General features: G+C 32.4%; 1 protein-coding gene across 3 annotated transcripts in view; it reads left to right on the top strand.

Annotated features, from left to right (window-relative positions):
- Positions 1-22,095, top strand: part of Adamts19 (ADAM metallopeptidase with thrombospondin type 1 motif 19) — a 292,394-nt gene that overhangs the window by 153,141 nt on the left and 117,158 nt on the right. For all 3 annotated transcript variants that reach the window (XM_047555548.1, XM_047555546.1, XM_047555547.1), the window contains one exon: positions 2,846-2,951. In XM_047555548.1, the coding sequence (XP_047411504.1) occupies positions 2,846-2,951 (106 nt within the window). The remainder of the gene's footprint in view (positions 1-2,845; positions 2,952-22,095) is intronic.

Raw genomic sequence — 22,095 nt, 5'->3', positions numbered from 1 at the left:
TTCTATAAACTAGGGCCCCTAGAGAGGTCATTGTTCATTCTTTGTCTTCCTGTATATCACAGGACTGATGCAAGAAAAAAACAGTAGTGGTGAACTTGTCACATTTCTCTTTCTCTCTGCTTCAAATTCTCTCCCACCCTTGCATATGAACTCTTTATTTAAAGCCAAAGCACTTGACCTTAACAATTTTCTATATGTAATTGATTGATTTTGATGCTTTCCTTGCCCATATTTTCTATATATGTTGTCTATATTTCCCACTTTTTTGATTTTGATCACATCAATTTCTTGTTCACTATTCAGTCCACCCAATACTCACTAATTCTTTGGCATCGATCTAGATGATCATTACCGCTACCCATTTTTCCTCTCATTATGATATCTGGTTATGTCACAGAATGTCTCTGAAATCTAAATCCCTAAATTCCACTCTCTGACCACAATTACCAGTAATTTTTTGTGAAGTGTCTGCTCTTTTTCTTCATCGATGATTCTAGTCTCCCTATTACTTTATTCTGTTCTCCAAATTTTCGGGTATCCTCTGCCATACTTCTTTACTTATCCCCTACAGGGACATGTTCTGTACCTTCTTTTACTCTCAGATTTACTGTCAACTTGTGCCTTTGGTTCTTCCTTTGATCTACAAAACATCAACCCAAACTGAATCCCATTGTTACTCCTCTGTTTCAACCATTAGGTTGGATGTCAGTCACCTGGACATGTTAGTGCTAGTTCAGACACCTGCTTTCCATCCTGAAGCAACATTTTTTTTTTCTACTCTTTTAAATAAAGTCTTCCTGGAGAGCCTAATCAGCTCTCTTGAATTTTCTCTCAGTGTCTATCTACACCTTTTGGTTCCTCTCCAAAATATACCACGTGACTCCCATACACCTTTGATGCTTTTTCAAATGTTTCCTCCTTTTTCACCTAGATCTGCAAGAACATCAGGAAGTAAATTTCCTTAAGTTAAAAAGGTATATCTAATGAAAATTATACAGCAAATATCATAAGCCACTATGAAACTGTAATCATTCCGATTAAAGTCTGAACAAAAAATAAGCTCAGTTTCTCTCCATATATTTCAATATTATGCTGGAAAAATTCTAGTCAGTGTGGTAAGAATAGAAATATATACAAAAGATAAGAATTGTAAATAAGAAGCAATATTATTTTTATGTGGGGAAAACTATATTTTAAGATACACAGAAGCCCCATGTGTTGGTACCTGCCTATAATCCCAGCAGCTCAGGAAACTGAGGAAGGAGGATTGCAAGTTCAAAGTCAGCCTCAGCGACTTAGTGAGGACCTTTAGCAAGTTAGTAAGGCCCTGTCTCAAAATCAAAAAATAAAAGGATTAGGGATGTGGCTCAGTGGTTAAGTGCCCCTGAGTTCAAACTCTGGTATCAAATAATAATAATACACAAGAAAAGAAATGTAAAACTTAAAACTTATTAAAGTGCCTATATTTCATTTATACTGATCTTTGGGTCAAATACACACTAAACTGAGTTAAAAATACACACTAATTGAGTTTTAAGTATGAACAAGGTGATAGGACAATTTTGTGATGAAACAAGTGACAAAATATGTGGGAATCCTGCAGGAAATTTTGTACCAAACAATGGTCAAAAACATGCTAATTATAGTGACGTTTATTTAGTATTTTGAGTGGGCATTTCATCTCAAATGATTATTTTTTATTTTCATATGTGGAAGAAAATGTTAATGTCCTCTTAAGAGGAGAAATTTCTTTCATCCTCTCTCTCCGATAAATTAAACCAAAAGGACTAATATCTTGGTGAAATTTATATCTTAGAGAATATTTCATTATCGTTACTCTACCAAGAGATTATTTTATTAAAAAAGATACTTTCAAAGGAATACTTTTTAATTATTCAGATAGCATATCCAGTTCTTATCCGGTTAATTAAAGTTCTATTCCATAAAATACAATTCCAAAATTTCATTAATTCATACTGTAAATGTATGTTTAAGACTTATGTATAGTTTATTTTTGTATTTATTTGAAATTAAAATCTTCATAAGAATTGAAAAATGCTTAGCATACTCATTACTGTTTTAGTCAGTTTTAGCATTGCTATGACCTAAATATCCATAAGAACAACTTAGATGAGGAAAACTTTATCTGAGCTCATGGTTTCAGAGATCTCAATATCTCAGTCCACAGACTCCATTGCTCTAGGCCCAAGGTGAGGCAGCACGTCATGGCAGAAGGGCCTGGTGGGGGAAAGTTGGTTATCTCATGATTGGGGGAGGGGGAAGGAAGAAAGTATAGAAAGGGAGAGAAGGAAGAAGGAAGGGGACCACAAAGTTCACTCTTCCTGGGAATGACCAGTGATCCATCTCCTACAGCCATGCTCCACCTGTCTATAATTATCACCCAGTGATTCTAACTAGTACATACTAAGTTACAACTCTCAAATACAATAACTTTACCTCTGAATATTCCTGCATTAACTGGAGTTTGCCAGGGATATCTCATATCCAAACCATAGCGATTACTTTTTATTTACATTTTCTATGTTGTGACTGTTCATTTATGTTACGATAAAAAGTAATACTTATAAGATATATTATTATAGTATATACTTGAAGAATTGGGTAAAAAATAAGTTCATTTGAAATAGGAAACTGAAAAAATATTCATAGTTTATTGATTGACATACATTTTTCCTTAAAATTACATTTATAAGAGTTGATTTTATAGTATCATATTGATATATTTGAGTGAAAACAACTATTATTGTTATTCCTGCTACTAATACTTCGTATGCAGTTTTCAATGTAAATCAAAAATATGATAATGAATGTCAATTCCTTTTAGGTATAGCTTACTTGAATGGAATGTGCAGTGAAAAGAGAAAGTGTATCATTGCTGAAGACAATGGTCTGAATCTTGCATTTACGATTGCTCATGAAATGGGTCACAAGTAAGTAAAAATCAGCCCTATATTACATAGTTTAGCATATAAGATTGTAATTTCAGTTATCAAATTATGCATATATTTTGATATTTCTTTGGAATTCAAGTTATTTTAAGACTAAGGAAAGAAGGAAAAGTGAAGAAAATTATATAAATTCAAAGAGTGTCTTTTGAAAATTAGAACATTCCTGACACTTTAAACAAAATCTTGTTAAAATTCTCAAGTAAATTATTACACTGTGCATGATTGATTTCGCTACACATTTCCAAATAATGCAAGTATTGCAATAATGATGAAAGTGTAAAACTACATATTTTTTTGCACAAGTGCAAATATTCCTAACCTAAAATAGCATCTGTGTTTATTACTACCAGGCACAGACTAAAAGAATTAACCTTCAGGATTTAGGGATAATGGACTTAGAAGGTAATTAAATTAGACACATAATCATGTTATTAACATTAATGATGCTTGCATAGAGTTCTAAGCACTTTATATAGAGTAGTTCATTTAGTACCAAAAACAAGGTTGTTGCTGTCAGTTTTATTTTTACTGATAATAATGGCAATAATGACTAAAAATAGCAATACTTCAGTAGCACTTACAAATTTCTGAGTTCTCATCATAATTCTGTTATTTAGTGTCATTAGTGTACCCACTTTATTTATTTATTTTTGCGGTGCTGGGGATTGAATCCAGGGCCTTGTGCTTGTGAGGCAAGTACTCTACCAACTGAGCTATCACCCCAGTCCCATAGTGCACCTACTTTAAAGGAAAGAAAACAGAAGGATAAAGAAGTTCATTTACCCTCCCCAAATTATAAAAATGGCACTTTGTTGGAGCAAGGATTTGAATTCAAGTTGCAATTCAGGTCACACTTTTCTGAATTTCAATATTAATTAAGTTAATTCTATCTTTGAGCCTTAGATGTTTCATCAGTAAATTAGGAACGATACCCTTGTTATGGACTTACTTTGGGATTAACATGGCATAAAAATGGTGTGTATATTTTCAGGAAATGTATTATAGTAAAAATAACCTGGGATAGGAAAATGGACTTAATTTTGAATGTAGTTTTTCCCAATTTCTAGATTAATCAGCAATATGATAAAATTATTTTCACTGGACTCAGATCAGAATTAGTGAGTCCCTACTCAGGAAGGTAATCTTTAAAAAGCTTCTTTGGTCAGAGATCAATTTAGTTTGGCCTTTCATGTTTAATTCTTGAATTAATTGTTAACATTGAAAGGTATATGTGTATTTGACTTTAAAATTTTGACTTTCAGACGTGGCAACATTCAGTCCACAGTCTCTTAATGGCAGGTATTCCTTGGAGTTGAGTAAAATCTGTGCACTTCTCATGGACCCATGCCTCCCAGTTCATCACAGGCTACAGCACTGGTCACATACCCATCTGGCCTTGTTTCATTACATCCTGTACTCTGTAGGCAATCAGTAAGATTGAGTTGGCAATGGAATTCGATTTATAGAAGAAAACTTAAAAGAAACAGTTCATGGAGTTGGGATGTAGTTCAGTGATACAGCACTTGCCTTGCAAGTGTGAGGCTCTGGATTCAATCCCCAATCCCCAGTAGTACAAAAGAAAAAAAAAAAAAAAGAAAGAAAAAGAAAAGAAAGAAAGGAAGAAAGAAAGAGAAAGAACTCATATAGAATATGACTTATTCAAGTAAAAAGGAGTGATTAAATTATACTCAGTTCAATGAACAACTAAAATTTGATTTTTTTTCAATGTATCCATATCCCAGTCTAAGAAATAAGAAAGTATCCAAAATTCAGTTTTAGATGTTTTAATTGAAAAAAAAATGTATATATTTGTCATATATAGCATGTTATTTTGAGATATGTATACACTGTGAAATTGAGCTACTTTTTACTTATTTTTTGGTGAGAACACGTAAAATATATTCTCCTGGCAATATTGAAGTGATTGATTTTTGATGCTACCAGTTTTAAGCATATTTTATGTGTAAAATAACTTAAATTTTCTCCTGTGTTAACTTTCAGTCTTTAGTTGACTAATCTGAATACAAGGAGTTAATCTGTTACTTCAAAAAAGAAAAAGTTAAATAAACTAAATATCATCATCCTTTAGGGAAAAATGCAATCATCTCAGTAAATATTGCAACCCAGAAATTATAGAATCTGTATTCTAAATTCAGTATAATTTTGATAATTCAAGGATATTTTCAGTGTAGAATAGTATGGGCATTATTTGAAGGAAAAATGTTAAGAATAATGTTTGGAGGCAATAACATGTTAATAAATAGTTTTAAAAGCTGCAAATAAATTATAAATGCAGTTCTGATAAAATAAATGTGAACTGTTGAATGATAATTTATACCATTTATGCACTAACAGTTTCATATGCAAATGGTCTCTTTTAATAATAAATATTAAATAATTTTGTCAACCCTGAATAAAGATTTACAGATATTTAAAATAAGCATGCAAAATTTATAACTACATAGTATTACAAAATGTAGAAGACACATTAATTATAGGAACCAGTAAATACAAGCTTATTGATTAACTTCTAAAGTCTTGTTCAAGAATTTACAACCAGCCTGACACATACCTGTAATCTCAGCAGCTCAGGAGGCTGAGGCAGGAGGATTGCAAGTTCAAAGCCAGCTTCAGCAATTTAGCACAGCCCTAAGCAACTTAGACCTCAAAATAGAATATAGAAAAGGTCTGGGGGTATTGCTCAATAGTTAAGTGCCCCTGGGTGCCTCTTACCTCTCAACCCACAAAAAAGAAGTTATGACTATTGAAACAAAAAATAATTTAAGGAAAGACCACTTTGACTTTATGTACAAACACAGAGTATGACCAGGAACTTAAGTTGGAATGACTAAACTCATGCTGAAATATTGTTTTATTTGACATGTCAATAGACATGTGCCAAAGTTATACACAATACTTAGTAGGCACGCAATATATGTTGAGCTACACAGTTACTAAAATTTTTCCTTCCAGTAAGAAATACTTGTCTTCAAAGTAGACTGCTGTTCTCTTAATGCTAGACAATAAGAGATGAGAGCTGTGCAAATGACATCCTCTTTATAAAAACAAAAAGAAGGAAGAAACTTATCTGTATAAATTACATCATTATCATCCAGTATAAGATATAAGGTATAATTTAAAAGAAATGAAGGAAGATGAAACATAAAAAATATTCATATATTCACAGCCCATCAAATTGAGAGTCTTCATAGATATTAAATAATTATATCTATAGATCTCTCTCTCTGTCTCACACACACACACACACACATACACACGAAGAACACTTTTACTTAGAAGTATAACTGATTAAAGGACATATTCTTAAGTCTTATTTGTTTTTATTTTGGATTTCATTTCTTTTGGTGTCAAATTATATAAGTGGAAATATATTTCTAAAAACTAACAGTAAATTCTTCCTTATACTTTCACCCACAATTTTAGAACAGTAGAATGGTTCTGTTTAACTTTTTAATTCAAGAATATTTTCATAATCACAAATGATTTTTAAACTGATTTGAGATGAGTGTATATTTGTTGACTTGAACTGATTTCTAGAAATTCCCAGAAAAACAACATAGAGGTGAAAAATCAATTTGAGTCACTATGTAATGAAAAAATGAATCTTGAGAGGGAGGATTTTAATAATCGAAGTATAAAAATTCCTTCTCTTACTAATGCAAAGGAATCTAATACAATGTCAGTTTCCTTTTTTAAGTTGGGAAACTACCAACTTAAAATTATCACAGGTGCAATTATATGCAAAATAGTAGACTAGAATCTGCAGGAAAAATTTAAAAAATAAACAGGAACAAAGTGTCTTAAACCAATATTTTCTGATTCTCTTTTAAAATTATTTTTCTTTTTATGCAATAAGTTAGGGGTTATTGTTTTATAATCAATGTTTTAATCTAGGAAATGGTTTAATTGGTGAAAATGAATTAATAAATGTATAAAATACAATTTTGGAGTGCAAAATTTTATTTTTAACATAAAAATACCACAGAAAGTTATTCTTGAATTTGACAGTTTATTGAATGCATTTTTCACTATATGCTATTTATGAGCAACAACTTGTTGAAGTAAGACACTCCGAATCAGACCATAATGCATTATTAATGCATTAATTGTAATTAATTTACTATGTTCTGGGGAGTAGTCAGAAGATCAACCTTAGTCTAATAGGACTCAGAAAACTCAGGAAAATTGTTTTACCCATGATTACAGTTTATTACCATGAAATGATATAGATCAAAATCACCAAGAAAAAAACTCACATAAGGCAGAGTCCAGAACACATCTAGCCCAAACTCTTAGTTGTTCTCCACCAGTGAAGCTGTGGAGACAGATGGAGCTTTATTTTCCCATGAGTGTGAAAACATGAGAAGAGTACTGGCAACCAAAAGAGATTAACCTGAGCCTTGGTATCCAGTATTTTTCCTGGAGTTTGGTCATGTAGGTAGGGCAGACTGCCCATGAGGCAAAACTTCAGCCTCCAACCTCTCCAGAGGTCAAACTGGCTCTAGAGCCCACCATAAATCACATTTTAACAGTAACTGTCATGGTCCAAGGCCCCCAGCTAAAAAAAGGTATTCTTGTCAAGGATACCTTGGCAGGATATTCCAAGGGCTTAGAGGTTACCTCCCTGGAGCTAGGCAAGGATCAAACCTTCCTTTGAAAATGTTCAGGTTTGGGACCACCCAGACTTGCTGAATTAACTCTTTACCACACAATTATACAATATTTTTAAAGTTTGAAAGATCTCCATTTTATATTAGTTTGCCAGAGTCTATCTATAAAAACCCAACATTGTCTATTATTAATAGGTGTTGGGCTAAATTGAACACATATATCTAATCCGATTTCCCCAAATTTTGAGTTAAGTGTTCTTCTTATTGTCACTTTAGAGCTGAGTAAATTAATCCATCTTTCAGAAGTTCTTTTTTTATGTTAAGCTTATTCTCTTTTGATCAAAAATATTGTCAAGATATTCCTAATTCCAATTTAACTTAATCTTGATTTTTAATATTTTGGCCTGCACATATTTTTTGGTAGCTAAATTTCATATTATCTTTTATTACTTCTTCTGTAAGTTTTTGCAATTATAATCATTTCCTCATTCTAATATTAGAAAGACACATTTGACACATTTTTGTATGGTTGTTTTATATTTTTCTTTTCTTCCCTCTTTTTTTTTTCTCCCACACCCTCTGTGTGTGTCTTTCTCTCTGTCTCTGTCCCACACATATGCCATTTGAGGTGTTAAGGCATCTAAACTTTACTATACGTAATAAAGTTCTTCCCATTAAACTTGTTTTTTTTTTTAACTGCTCAATAAATGATCTTACTGCTCAAAAGTGGTCTCGGTGAGATAAGGAACTATGACAGAATACTTCACATAGGTCCCTTCACTGAAAAAGACGAAATGAAAAAAAAAAAAAGCCTGCTACACTAAACTATGTGCTTAGTGATGTAACTGATGACCATTCTACCACTTGCTACTTGTCTACATACAAATCAGTAGGTTCAAAGTGTTCACCAAATAGGAGCCAGTGTACAGGCCACAGTTTGAACCTTGTCATGTAACAGGAATGGCAGACCCCTACTCTTTATGTCCATGTTTCACTGGGAAATTATGTTTGAGTTGCAAAAGAAGCAATCTTAAAATTGTAGTCAGACAGGTGGTCTGTACTTATTTCTCTCTGTTAACAAACATGTGTGAAGTGTGTTTAGACATTATTCTGTGATGCAATTCGTTGCAAATAATAAAATATTTTGTATGAATATCCAATGGTGTTTTAGATAATATTGTTTCATACATATAGGGGATAGCGGGAACAGAAAGTGATACAAAGAGAGAATACAAACACCCCCCCCACACACACACACATTCCCACATGATATTTCTTTAGGTCTACAAGTTAACTCAGTTATCTTTGTGGGTTCCAACCAAAGTAAAATAATTTCTTTATTATTGGATATGGTTTTACTAAAATTTAGGCCCAGATTTAATATTTACTAAAATTCAATCCAGGTCTTAGGTATTGAAAAATATATCAATTGCTAAGGAAATAATAATTTTAAAGGTATTTATTAATAACAATCATGTGACCATTTTCTGGCCTTGTTAAATCTGAAGATTTTTGCTCTTAAGAGCAAAACTTTGCTGTGGTATAGCACCTTGGGGCCAAAGACTTCTACCCCCACCTGAAGAAGGAAGGCAATAATGTTAACTTTATTTTAGAGATAGTCATTGCCAAAGCTCACACAGCTAATAAATGCTTGAGTGGACATTGAATGCCAAGTGTGTCCAGATCCAAAACCCATTACATTAATTACACTACTGTGCCAGAAATGTGGAAGAGTGCTAGCTAAGTGAGCTCTACTCAACTGATTCTAGGCTCTGGATTATGTCCTCACCTTATCTCTTCAGTGATCCCTCTCATTCTCCATACTGTGGCCATTCTGCACAGCAGCCACATTAGAGATGTCTCTGTGTTTCTAATGTACTGTATTTCCACACACTGCAGGACATAGACCTAGGCAGCTACCCCTACCTGAAATGCTCGTTCTCCCCATCTTTGAGTAATTTTCTCTTCCTGTTCATAGTTCATGTATCAGATCAACAGCCATTTCCTCAAGGAAATATTCTTTGTGGGTCACTTTCGCTATTAAACATCTTAGTGGCACCACTTCCTTTGTAAATGTACACATTTGTTCATCTATCAGACATATACTTCATTTGGCTATAATCTCTAAGAGGGGATAAAACATATGTTTTTGCTTATAATGGCATTCCTAATAGATTTGATAGTGCTTGGTATATATTAGTTATTCAACAAATATATATTTAAGTGAAAGATTTAATACATATGGTAGTTATCTTAGTAAATAATTAAAGAATTATTCTGCACAGAATTACAGTGAAACTTGATAAGAAAGTGGATGCTATATGCATATTGAAATTATTTAGTGTATTTTATATTACCTGAAACTTTTAATAAGTTATCAAATAAACTTTTAGAGTAATAACATTCTGTATTTTGAAATATATCCAAGTCACCTACATGGAGGGAGATGTTATTCAAGCACACTCATATGAAAATAATTCCTTCTGTGCTCCAAAGTTTTATCCCCTGAGATCTTCTTATCGTATTAGTGGATAATCCATTCTTCTAGCTGTCACTTGAAAAACATGGAATTATGTTTCAGCCTTCTCTGTTCCTCAGACCACATTCAACCTGTAAACTGTCAACTCTATCATCATAAATATCTCCACATCTGATTCCTTCTAATTGTCCTTCTACCATGTTGGACTAAGCTACCATCACCTCTCAACTGGATTATTGGGTTATTACAGTAGTCTCTACAGTGATATATATTTTTTTCAGCTCTTGCTTTCTCTACAGAGTCTGGTTTCATTCCAGAGTTAGGATGTTCTGAAAGAGTTAGATTGTTCTGAAACTAAGCAAATTGCCTGACTTCTTTGCTTGAGACCTTCCAAGAGCTTCCTGTCTCACTTGGTGAAATCCCATCACTCCCAATCACCCTCTGGCTCTACCTGTTCTAGCTTCCTTCCCTTACACCTGGTCATTCTGTCCTTACTTACTATGCTCCTGATTTATTGTCCTTTGCTGTAACTCCAACACGTGAAACAAACACCCACTTCAAGGCCTTTGCATTTTCTCTTCTTTCTGCCTTAAAAGTTACTGAAATCCATATGACTGACTCTATTCTTCTTTAGTTTTCTTCCCAAGTATCTTTTTTCACTGAGGCTTTTCTTATATTTTAAAATTGAAAACAAACACTTTGGTTTGTTCCCCTTTTCCCACTTTAATTTTCCCTATAAAATTTGTTTAATATCCTACCTTAACTATTATACTTTTTTCATGTAATAAATTCCTATTTTTTTAGTACACTATCATATTTCCAGCATTGAAAACAGTAATTCTAGGGTGTTTAGGACATAGAATGTATTTTATAATGTACTTGGTGAATAAACAGATAAATTTGTTATCACTAAACGTGTATAATATATTACCTCCTGTGCTCTCAACAGCAATGAATAAAATCTGTTTGAAGAACTTATTTGTTATTATCTTGGTAAAAAGTAGGCATTTATTTTCACTTTAAAATTTTATGTTAGGATTTTGGATCAAATAGAAGTTGAGAAGACATTGAAATTCCCCAACTCCATTTTACACACTCAAAAAAAACTAAAAAGAGAGTAATCATTTTTATATACAGTCAAGCTAAAGGACCACAAGGATAAATGTCTGTATACTAGAGGTAGGAGAAATCTATTAAAATGGAAGAGAGCAGAAGTTTCTCATTCACAGTGAGTTGAGTCTTGGTATTGGACAGAGGAACTGGGGGTTTAATGCACTCTGGTTATTGGGGATTAAGTTTCAGAACCGCTTGCCTGGCAATGTCTATCTTCAGCCAGCTGGAAATGAATGATTTCCTATAACCCATGGATGAAAAAGAAATCAATGGAATCAACCAGAACCTAATGACATAGCTTTAAAGAATAAAGGCAAACATTTAAAAACTACAAAAAGAAATAGATATAACTACAATTATGGTGTGTTGGGTGGTTAACTCAGCTCTCTATAAATGATAGTCAAGTGAACAGAAAGATTTTTTAAAAGAGAAAAGATTTGAATAAGATTTGAATAGTCAAAAAGATTACTTTCTTGGCAGATAATAGAACCTATAACCAATAAATGAGGAATACCTACTCTAAAACACACTGCACATTTAGAAAGAATATTCTACAAGTCTAAGCACATTATAAAAAATTAATCAACAGATGAACTTTTCTGACCACAATGCAATTAAGTTTGAAAATATTTTTAAAAAACTAAAAATTACATTTAAAAATTCAAAAATCAACTTTTGAAAAATCCGTTGATCAAAGAAGTTATTATGAACCCAGAATAGTCTCATAGTGAAATAAAAACAAATATTCTCTTTAACAATTTTGAGGCATGCAGAGAAAGTAGTACATGGAAGAATATGAGAAATTTTATATACACCTAACAGTTTAATAATGAAATTAATGACCTAAGTTTCTAAATTAGGAAATTAGAAAAATGACAAAGTAGAAGAAATTACAGGAAGAAATAAAAAGAGTACAAATTAATGAAAGAGGAAAAATTCATTAAAATCCACAGTGAAACCAAAATTATATCCATGAAAATGTTAGTAAAACTACCAGAGAATAATCAAGAAAAAAAAGTAATGGTTCAACAGTAATAGGAAGGATGTAACACAGAAATACAGAAATATTAAAACTTCTAAGAAAATATACTGAATATTTTCACAACAAAAATTAAAATCATGTGAAAATGAAATGAAAAAATTCTGAGAAAATATAATGAAGGACCTAAAATTCTATAACTATTTAAAGAATTTTAATCAGTACTTTTAAATCTTCCCAAAGAAAATACCAGGCCAGACATAGGAAAAGATTCAAGGAAAAATAATGCTATTAATAATCTACTTTTTCTAAAAATGAAAAAATTCATTAGTTGAGGCTAGCATTAAGGTAATATGAAAAGGAAGGAACAATTATGAAGAAGGAAAATTACAGTTCATTCTTCTCTAAGAATGACTTATACAAAATAAAACAGCAGAGTACAAATAAGCAAATGTAATCAAATGAGATGAAGTTATCATTTTTGGGATAATAAAAGTCAGGTATTATTTAAGAACTTAATCACACATTAACAGATTAAAAGTAACGACTAGAACTACCTCATTATACAGAGAAAAAATCAAATAAAATCAAATTTTCTTAAGTATATGTACAAAAAAAAAATGGGAAACATCAGTCTTGATGGTAAAACATTCCACAAAATGAAAAAAACAAACAAAACAGCAATGATCTCACTACACCTGTTTCTGTATGTACTGAGGTACAAACAAGTATGCAGTTGAGAATGGAAGAAATAAGACTATTTTAATTCACAAATGATTTAATTACCTACAGAAAAACTTAATATAAGGTAAAGTATGGAATTAATTGGTGAGTTTAGTAAATTATTGGATATAAGATAGTTATACAAAATCAGATGTCAACAGCAAAAATACAAACTATCACTTTAAAAAGAGAATAACATTTGCTTTAACAGTACATAAAACAAAATACTTGGGAATAAATTTGACAAAAGATAGGAAATGTATGCCTTTATTAAAAGTAACTAAATTGAGCATATATCAATGAAAATAAACTCTATTTATGGACAGATGTAAAATGAAGATTTCACATCTGCTCTAAGTGATTTAGAGGCCCATGGACCTTCCAATAAACATACTGACAGGGCTTTTCAAAATGAAAGTTAATGAAGTACTTTCATATACATATGTGAATGCACATAACTCAAATACTCTTCAAGAAGGAAAAGATGAAGAGAGAGGTGAAGGCACAGGAGAATGGGGAGGAGAGTGGTGTGGAGTCTAGCTCCACCAAGAAACCAAGACCTATTACACAACTATAGTAACTTAAGACAGCATCTTTTGTACATTCAAGTAGAACAATAGGACAAAGATAGAGTCATAAACAGGCCATGCAGGTCTGATCACCTCCTGTCTAAACAAGGTACTATTTAGTATATTAGTGGAGATTGACAATTTTTTAGAAGAATGTGATGCTGTAATTGGATTTCCACATGCAGAAATTAAATAGAACACCTTCTTCAGACCATATATGAAAACCAATTCCAGATAAGCTAAGAGCTAAAATAATACATAAGACTTTCAGGAGAAAATATAGGACACTATCTGTATGACTTCAGAATTGAAAGACTTTCTAAACAACACACAAAAGAAGGCAAAGACCTGTGATCTGATAAGAAGGCTGATAAGGAGGTTGGGCTTATGGCTCAGTTGTAGAGCTTACCCATGTGAAGGCACTGGGTTAGATCCTCAGCACCACATAAAATTAAATAAATAAAATAAAGGTATTGTGACCATCTACAACTAAAAAACAAAACAAAAAAAGCCTGACAAGGATCTCCAGTGAATTTTGTCTTAGGATTTTAATTCTTGTGAGAGTTTTCCTAAACATATGATTTTATTGGACTACATAACACGTACATGGACCCACCCACATACATAGTATGCATATGTATGCATGTAATATCATATTTATTATGATAACAATACATAATTTTAAAATAAAAATCAAAAGTGGGAAGGGGCAAAAAAATGAACACAACTGTGTATTTGGAAAACACAAGAAGATCTACTAAAATTGTATTAAGAAATAATTTTTATTAGCCTGTTTCAAAACTATATAAAAACTGCTTTTCATTACATGAATAACAGGCATTTGCAAACTATAAAGAAGAAAATTATTTACATTGAAGATGGAAATAAGGTAACAAAATAAATGTAAACAAATACTTTGAAATAAACTTTTAAAGGAATGTGTAAAACTTTATAAAAGAAAGAATTTATAATCAGAGTCACAAAAAAGGAAAGACTTTTTTTGGGTTTAGAAAGAAACAGTCAATACTGTAAAGTGACAATTACCTATATATAAATATAAAATGATATATTCAAAAGTACCAATGGAATTTCATTTTCATTTAATTTATTTTTTCTGATGTTCTCATCATAAAATCCATATGGAAAAATCAGTAGAGAAAATGTTCTTATTTTTAAAAATATGGGGATAAAGAAAGTGAGCTGTCACATATTAATACATTTATTTTAATATAAATCCTAGCACTTGAATATGCAAAGTCAATTCAAGAAAGGGCTGGTGATCAAGCTCAGTTGGTAGAGTGCTTGCCTTGCAAGCAGAAGACCGGGGTTCCATCCCCAGTACCACAAAAAAAAAAAAAAAAAAAAAAAAAAGAGAAAGAAAAAAATGACATGAATATGAACAGATGTGGAAACATATCACACAATAAAGATGCACCTACAGTCAGTGAAGGAAATGAATCATTCAGTAACAAAAGTTTCAGAAAGGTGATTCTGCTTTATACATCACATCAAAGTATACCAGACTGACTCCATACTCTAGGGTTTTTATTTAGTTTTGTTGGCTCTTTTTTTCATTTTTAAATAGGAAATGGCTGTGATTCTAGAAATGAAGTTATAAATGTTTAAGGAAAAGACATACAAAGAGCTATTCAAATGGAATATAACAAGGAAAAGTCTAACACAGAAGAAAAATCACCATCAGTGAATATATTCCTAACATGCATGACATGTAATACTTCCTTAATATCAAGCAATGTCTTACAAATCAATACCCAAAATGAACAAAGCTCCATTAGAGAAAGGCAAAGGATACAATAACATAACCCCCAGAGATTTATCCATGACTTATATGAAAACAAACCTTAGCATCCTTCATAAGAATACCAGTTGAAACCACAAAGCAATACCAATTTTACCTTATCAGATTACACAGATACATTCAGATGGACACAACCTGAGTATGCAAACTCCTCCTACCCTCTTTTCCAGTGTTCTCTAATTTTTCTTTCAGATCATTTCTTCAGAGGTGTGCCCTATGAGTGGTTTAAATCTCCTTAGTATCTCTCTTATAGGTTATATGTAATTTCATTCCTAATTTTTCACATTTTCAAGTTAACATTATTTTCATGATCACGTTTCCTAAGGACAAGGTCTGTCTTTTTTCTTTCTTGTTTTCCTGTCTTTGTAATTTAACATTATACCCCTAACACATTTTATATGTGCTCATTAAATAAACTTTGATGTTTTGATAAAAATGTAAGTACATAAAAAGTGTTGAACACATGAAACATGTTTAAACATTTCTGAGTGTGAAAAACTAGTTTGGGAGGCCTTGTAACAACATCTATCCAAATTTAATTAGAGAACATTTACCAAACAATATTTGTAAATACAGATTTAACTCATTTTATCAACTTTGAGTATAATGCTTTTAATAATTGTTCTTTAATTTGTATTTGTATTTGTTCGCTTGTGGAATGGTTTAACAACTCACTTTTTGTCTACTTGCTTAATTTAGTGCCATTATTTTAAAAATATATATTAAAAAATAATTATAAAGACTGAGGTGTGGTCACTGTTTTGCATTATTAAAACAGTATCTATTTTCTGACACTTTAATATCTGATTGCTCAAAACTTTCTTCAGCTAATTATAAAAGTGTCCTTTTAGGACATGTTATATTTTTGGAATAGTGCTGTGAACATAAAGTTTATAAAAAAATTTGACTTGAAATGATGTATGATATAATTTTATAATTTATTTTAGCAACATTTATGATTATTTATATTTGTAATAGTGACAAATAAGTAAGTTATTTAAGAAGCCATAGCAGAGTTCTGTATTTTATAAGTTAAACAAGAGTGCTTTAAACATGTACCACTTATTCCGTGATTAAGAATCTCATATAAAAAACAAGAATCTCATATGAAAATGAGACTGCCTACTTTATAGAGATATTGAGTTTGATAAAATTAGTTACAGGAAAGGACGTACATGTTATATCATTACAAAAACAGAGCACTTTATGATACAATCAAGCATGCACATGTGTTTTTGGTTTTCATTTTGTTTTCTGACCCAGGGAAAGGCCTAATGTATATCATTGAATTTTGGCATAGAAATGTAGCTTCTCCACTAAATTGGTCACTCAGGAATTTCCTCAGGACTTTGAGACTAATGAGGCAATAGATATGCAAAGTTAGTTCCTTGAAGGCAATAAATATTTGGGACACCTGCTAAAGTCCTAAGCATTGCCAGAGTACTAAGACTACAGATGCCTTGTGCCTAATAAGCCTTTGGAAATCAATGACATTTGCACACATATTCCTCTGGAAATTGTGCCTGGATAAAACTGAAAGTAGAGCCAGGTTATAAACCTGCAACATAAGACATCTGTGATTCTGCTACTGGCACCAATACTGCTACCAGACCATTAGTTGAGATATCTGAAGCATCTTTAACTCTTTCTCTCCTTATTTTCTCCCATAATCAGTTATCAAATTCTAGTCACTCTTCCTCTGAAGTAGCTATCCTGTTTCCTCTCTTGTTATTCCTTTAGGCTTAGACTCTTGCAATACCCACCTCACTTGTTTTCTTTAGTACCAAATCTTTCTAACTTGTATCACAGCATTAGCAAGATTCTCCTCCTCCTTAATCTTGGTGATGATCTCCAGTTCAGAAATTTTTATTCCTGCTTCCTACCTAATGAATGAACTCCAAATTCCTTAACCTTAAATTCTCAAGTTTTATAGAGTAGTCAGAATTTATTTTTCTAACTTATAACCTACTTCTCTATTTCAATGATTATGAATGATCCATAATTTTAAAACAGCATGTCTTTAGCCATGCATTTCTGTCTTATGCGAATTCTCAACCCTATTGATTTATATCTATTAAAATGTTATCCATTAATGGACAAGACAGAAGTTACACCTTTGAGAAATTAAACTGGGAAGTGTGACTGAAAATGTCAAACATTTATAACATCTCACACAGTGTATTGTATATATCACTTGTCATTGTTTATTGTTTTTGTATGCAAATTTATAGTGATGTGTGTGTGCGTGCGAGTGTACACACATGTGCACAGAGGTCTCCAACTGGAGAGCAATCTATGAAAACAGAATTAATATCTAATATATTTTTCTTCTACCACATAATGTTGAGCGTACTATACATTATAGATACTGAAACACTTGATATATGAATGATATATCTTGTATGGATGCTCATCCATTGGACAGTCATGTTGAGATTCAGATTGAAGATAGTTGAGTCCTAGAAGTAGAGAATTATTTGGGTCAAGTAATGCAACCATCTTGACTGAATAAAATAAGATTTCATGGCTAAGCAAATATAAACTTGGCAAAATATTTTTCCTTCTTGGTACTTGATGATACTTTGAATTCTAATTGAAAATAAAATATTTGAAAACATGTATTTCAATGATAATGAGACAACTTTTGTAGTTTAGTTACAGGCCTATCCAACTATTTTATGCAAGTCCTGATGTCATGACCTTGGAAAAACCAAATCTAGCAGTTTTAGCAATAGGACTATTTTATCTAAAATGCTGTTGATTCTCAATAACAAAGATATGAAAACAGCCTACCTGTCTGTTCACAGATGAGTAGACACCCATACACAAACACATGCACATGTACTCACTCAAATTGAATATTATTGAGTCTAAAAATAAGGAGATCCTATTTTTGTAACAACTTAGACGAAACTTAAGGGATTTATCTTGGTGAAATAAATCAGGCATTGATTAATACTGCATCTCGAATAAGATTCCTCATTAACGTGGAATCTAAAAAACTGATGAATTCAGAATAACAGTAGAATTTTGGTTACTAGGGGCGGCTGGGGACTGGGAAAAGGGAGAGATATTAGTCAAAGGCTGTAATCCTTCAGTTTTTTAGTTTAATTCTATTTAATTTTATTTATTTTTTACAGACTTCATTTTGATTCATTGTACACAAATGGGGTACATATGGTTGTGCATGATGTAGATTCATACCATTCATGTAATCATACATGTACGTAGGGTAATGATGTCTGTCTCATTCTACCATTTTTCATACCCCGCTTCCTTTCCCTCTACGTAATCTAAAGTTCCTCCATTCTTCTCTCACTCCCTAACTTCCCACCCCCATTATATATCATCATCCACTTAACAGGGAAAACATTTGGCCTTTGGTTTTTTTGGGATTGGCTTATTTCACTAGGAGCCAAAAACATACAATGGAGAAAAGATAACCTGTTCAACAAATGTGCTAGGAAAGCTGGAAATTCATATACAGTAAAATGAAATTAAACCTCTCTCTCTCACCCTACACAAAACTCAGCTCAAAGGAATCAAGGACTTAGGAATTAGACCAGAGAATCTGCACCAAATAGAAGACAAAGTAGGCCCGAATCTTCATCATGTTGGCTTAGGATCAGACTTCCTCAACAAGACTCACAAAGCACAAGAAATCAAAGCAAGAATCGATAAATGGAATGGACTCAAACTAAAAAACTTTTTCTCAGCAAAGGATACAATCAATAATATGAGAAGAGAGCCTACAGAGTGGGAGAAAATCTTTTCTACACGCATTTCAGATAGAACACTTATCTCCAAAATTTATAAAGAACTTACAAAACTTTACACCAAAAATACAAAGAACCCAATCAATAAATGGGTCAAGGAACTGGACAGACACTTCAGAAGAAGACATATAGGTGATTAATAAATATACGAAAAAGTGTTCAACATCTCTAGTAATTAGAGAAATACAAATTAAAACAACTCTAAGATTTCATCTTACTCCAATTAGAATGGCTATTATCAAGAACACAAACAATAATAGATGTTGTCGTGGATGTGGGGAAAAAAGCACACTTTTACATTACTGGTGGAGTTGCAAATTGGTGCAGCCACTCTGGAAAGCAGAGTGGAAAATCCTCAGAAAATTCTTCAGTTTTAACATGAATAAGTACTGGAAACCTAATGTACAGTGTAGGGACTGTACATTTTAAATTATTATTATAATTATGTATTATTCTCTGAAATTTTTCTAAGAGAGTAGATCCTCATGTGTTCTTACCGTAAAAATGATAACTTACAAATTTTACAATTTTTATTTGTCATCATACCTCAATAAATCTTGGAAAAGTAAAAAAAAATAGATAAAATTTAAATAATTCAATAGGAAGATAGTATAATCTGAATGGTGAAAATCCATCAATTGCAATGTCTAGTTTCAGAAAATCTTTCTTGTATCATGTTTTTTGTTTATCATTTTAAAAATTGCTTTGTTCAACTATCCTTTTCATTGGAAGAGTAATAATATTTTAAAAAGTGCAAAATTGTTTTCCCTTAGTTTTATTATACAACCAAAAAAGAGAACCCAAGATCATCTAACCCATCAGCCATCAAGACTGCGTTGTATTTTTATTGTGGGGGCTGCATTTTGAATATCACCAAGAGAAAATCCAGGACTATTTGCTAAAACTACAATTGAAACTCTCAAGCAAGTAGTCATTCAATGCAGTAATTAAGTCAGGTACAGTGAAACAGGGCTACAATTCTAGTAACTCAAGACTGGGACAAGAAGATCACAAGTTCTAGGCCAGCCTTAGCAACTTAACAAGACCCTATCTCAAAATAAATGGGCTGAGGATACAACTCAATGGTAGATCACCCCTGGACCATTCACCAATATCAGCGCTCACTACACACAGTGCAATTTATTCTGCAGATTTATAAATGTAAACTAGGAACCACTGGCCTTCAGTGGTTAACAAAGTATCATCCCTGAACCAAGGACATTATTAGACACTTGAATGAAATATTTATGTCACACCCTATCAAATACCTAAGGACTCAGCAATCTTTATTTTAATACAAAATCCAGAGGACTGGATCCTAATTTTCAGATTCCCTGGGTACATACTTTTCAACTCCCAGAGATCCTGGTAATGTGTATAACAACTGTGACATGAACAATACTTATTGTTGGGAATACTAGATAAGAAAATTGGCATAATTTTAGTCATTCCCCAAACCTTTTCTAGGATGTCACCAAGATATATTTCAATCATGTGGCAGAATTCCCAATAAGGAGGAAAAAGAGAGGCCATTCATTGTTAAAAATACTTGCTGAATTGCACAGAAGCTCTGGGTCCTGCCCCCAGGAGCTCACTGTAGCCACTTAAGTCCTTTCTGCTCTACTCATTCCCAGAGTTCTGCTGTTCTAACCTTGAACCTTTCAAACAATGAAACCTGTTATCACCACTTTCCAATAAGACCCTAAATCTCATTGCATACATCATACTTCTGGCACAGAGATTGTACTTGGTATGTATAATTTTAACAAAGGATTAGGATGCACAGGCTAAAGCTTTTTTTAAAGTACTAGATTTGCTCATTGCTAATTTTACTTAAAATTAATAGTAGGGAGCATCTGGTCACACATAGATTTAATTCATCTCTCACAGCTTGTAAGACTCACTTTCAAAAAGGAATAAAATTCATTCTGTGGTGATGTGCAGTGTATCTGACATAAGAAAGAGAGGATATAATCTAAAAGGAAAATAGCCAATCAGTAAAAAATGAGAAATCAAGATGAAAACAATACAGCATCCCATAGGACTTTAAGAATGGAAAATAGATGAAATAATAACAGATTGCTTTAATAGACAAAAAATTACACTTATTTCTAGAAACCTATTGCTCCTAAAGAATGTTCAAAGTTAATTTTTCTGTACTAAATGTCCCCTCACCCATTAAAATTGGTAATGACTACATGTAAATTTACTGTTCTCATGTTGCACTCTTTAGAATTCTCTATAGCAGATGTCACAAGTGTCTCCTCTGGCACATGTCCTTAAGCTAATGTTACACACGACCTAAGTGATAGGTCAGAGGAGAAGCAGAGCTTGGACTTGAATTCTTGCTCTGCCAGGTGCTCAGTAAATGTGCTTTGGAAAAATTCTGTTCCTGATTTCTTCATCCCTGATATTTGGAAAAATTTTAAGATTCATTGTTAGAATTGGCAATAATCTAATTTCATGGCACAGTGGTTGGCACACACTACAGTGAATGAATGACAATAATAATTGGTAGTAGTGTAGTTATTTTATAATGTAAAAGGGAGATTTCCAGGTTCCATTAGCCTTAACATATCTTCGTTCATTCTTGGAGTGATTCCATAGCTTTCAAAGGCTAGTTAGTGTGTTTGCTTATCATGAAGACTCTCATAGACTACTAATACAGCTTTTGTATTAGATACTGTATTTAGAAAATAATACACTTAAAGAAAGTACTAGGCAGTTAATTAGCATAATGGGGCTTCAGTGTGCACTCCTCTCACACCCATATCCGGTGTAGGTTTATATGTCACAGTAAGTAGGTGGAAATGAGAAGTCACCTAGCTAATGAATGGTCTTGCAAAGATCTGCCATCTGCTTGCATTTCTCTACTGTATCTTGGCCAATGTATGGCCTGGAGTAGGGCAAGCAACCTTCTTTAACCAGGTCATTCATGAATTTTTTAGGTTCACAGTTTTTCTAAGTTGATAAGACCCCAGATTATTTTCTACTTTCCATCAGCTAAGGAATATTTAATAGCTTTCATAAGTCTGTA

This window comes from Sciurus carolinensis, chromosome 6 (genome assembly GCF_902686445.1).
Source record: "Sciurus carolinensis chromosome 6, mSciCar1.2, whole genome shotgun sequence".
Taxonomy (NCBI): Eukaryota; Metazoa; Chordata; class Mammalia; order Rodentia; family Sciuridae; genus Sciurus; species Sciurus carolinensis.
This window is presented reverse-complemented; position numbering and strand designations above follow the sequence as displayed.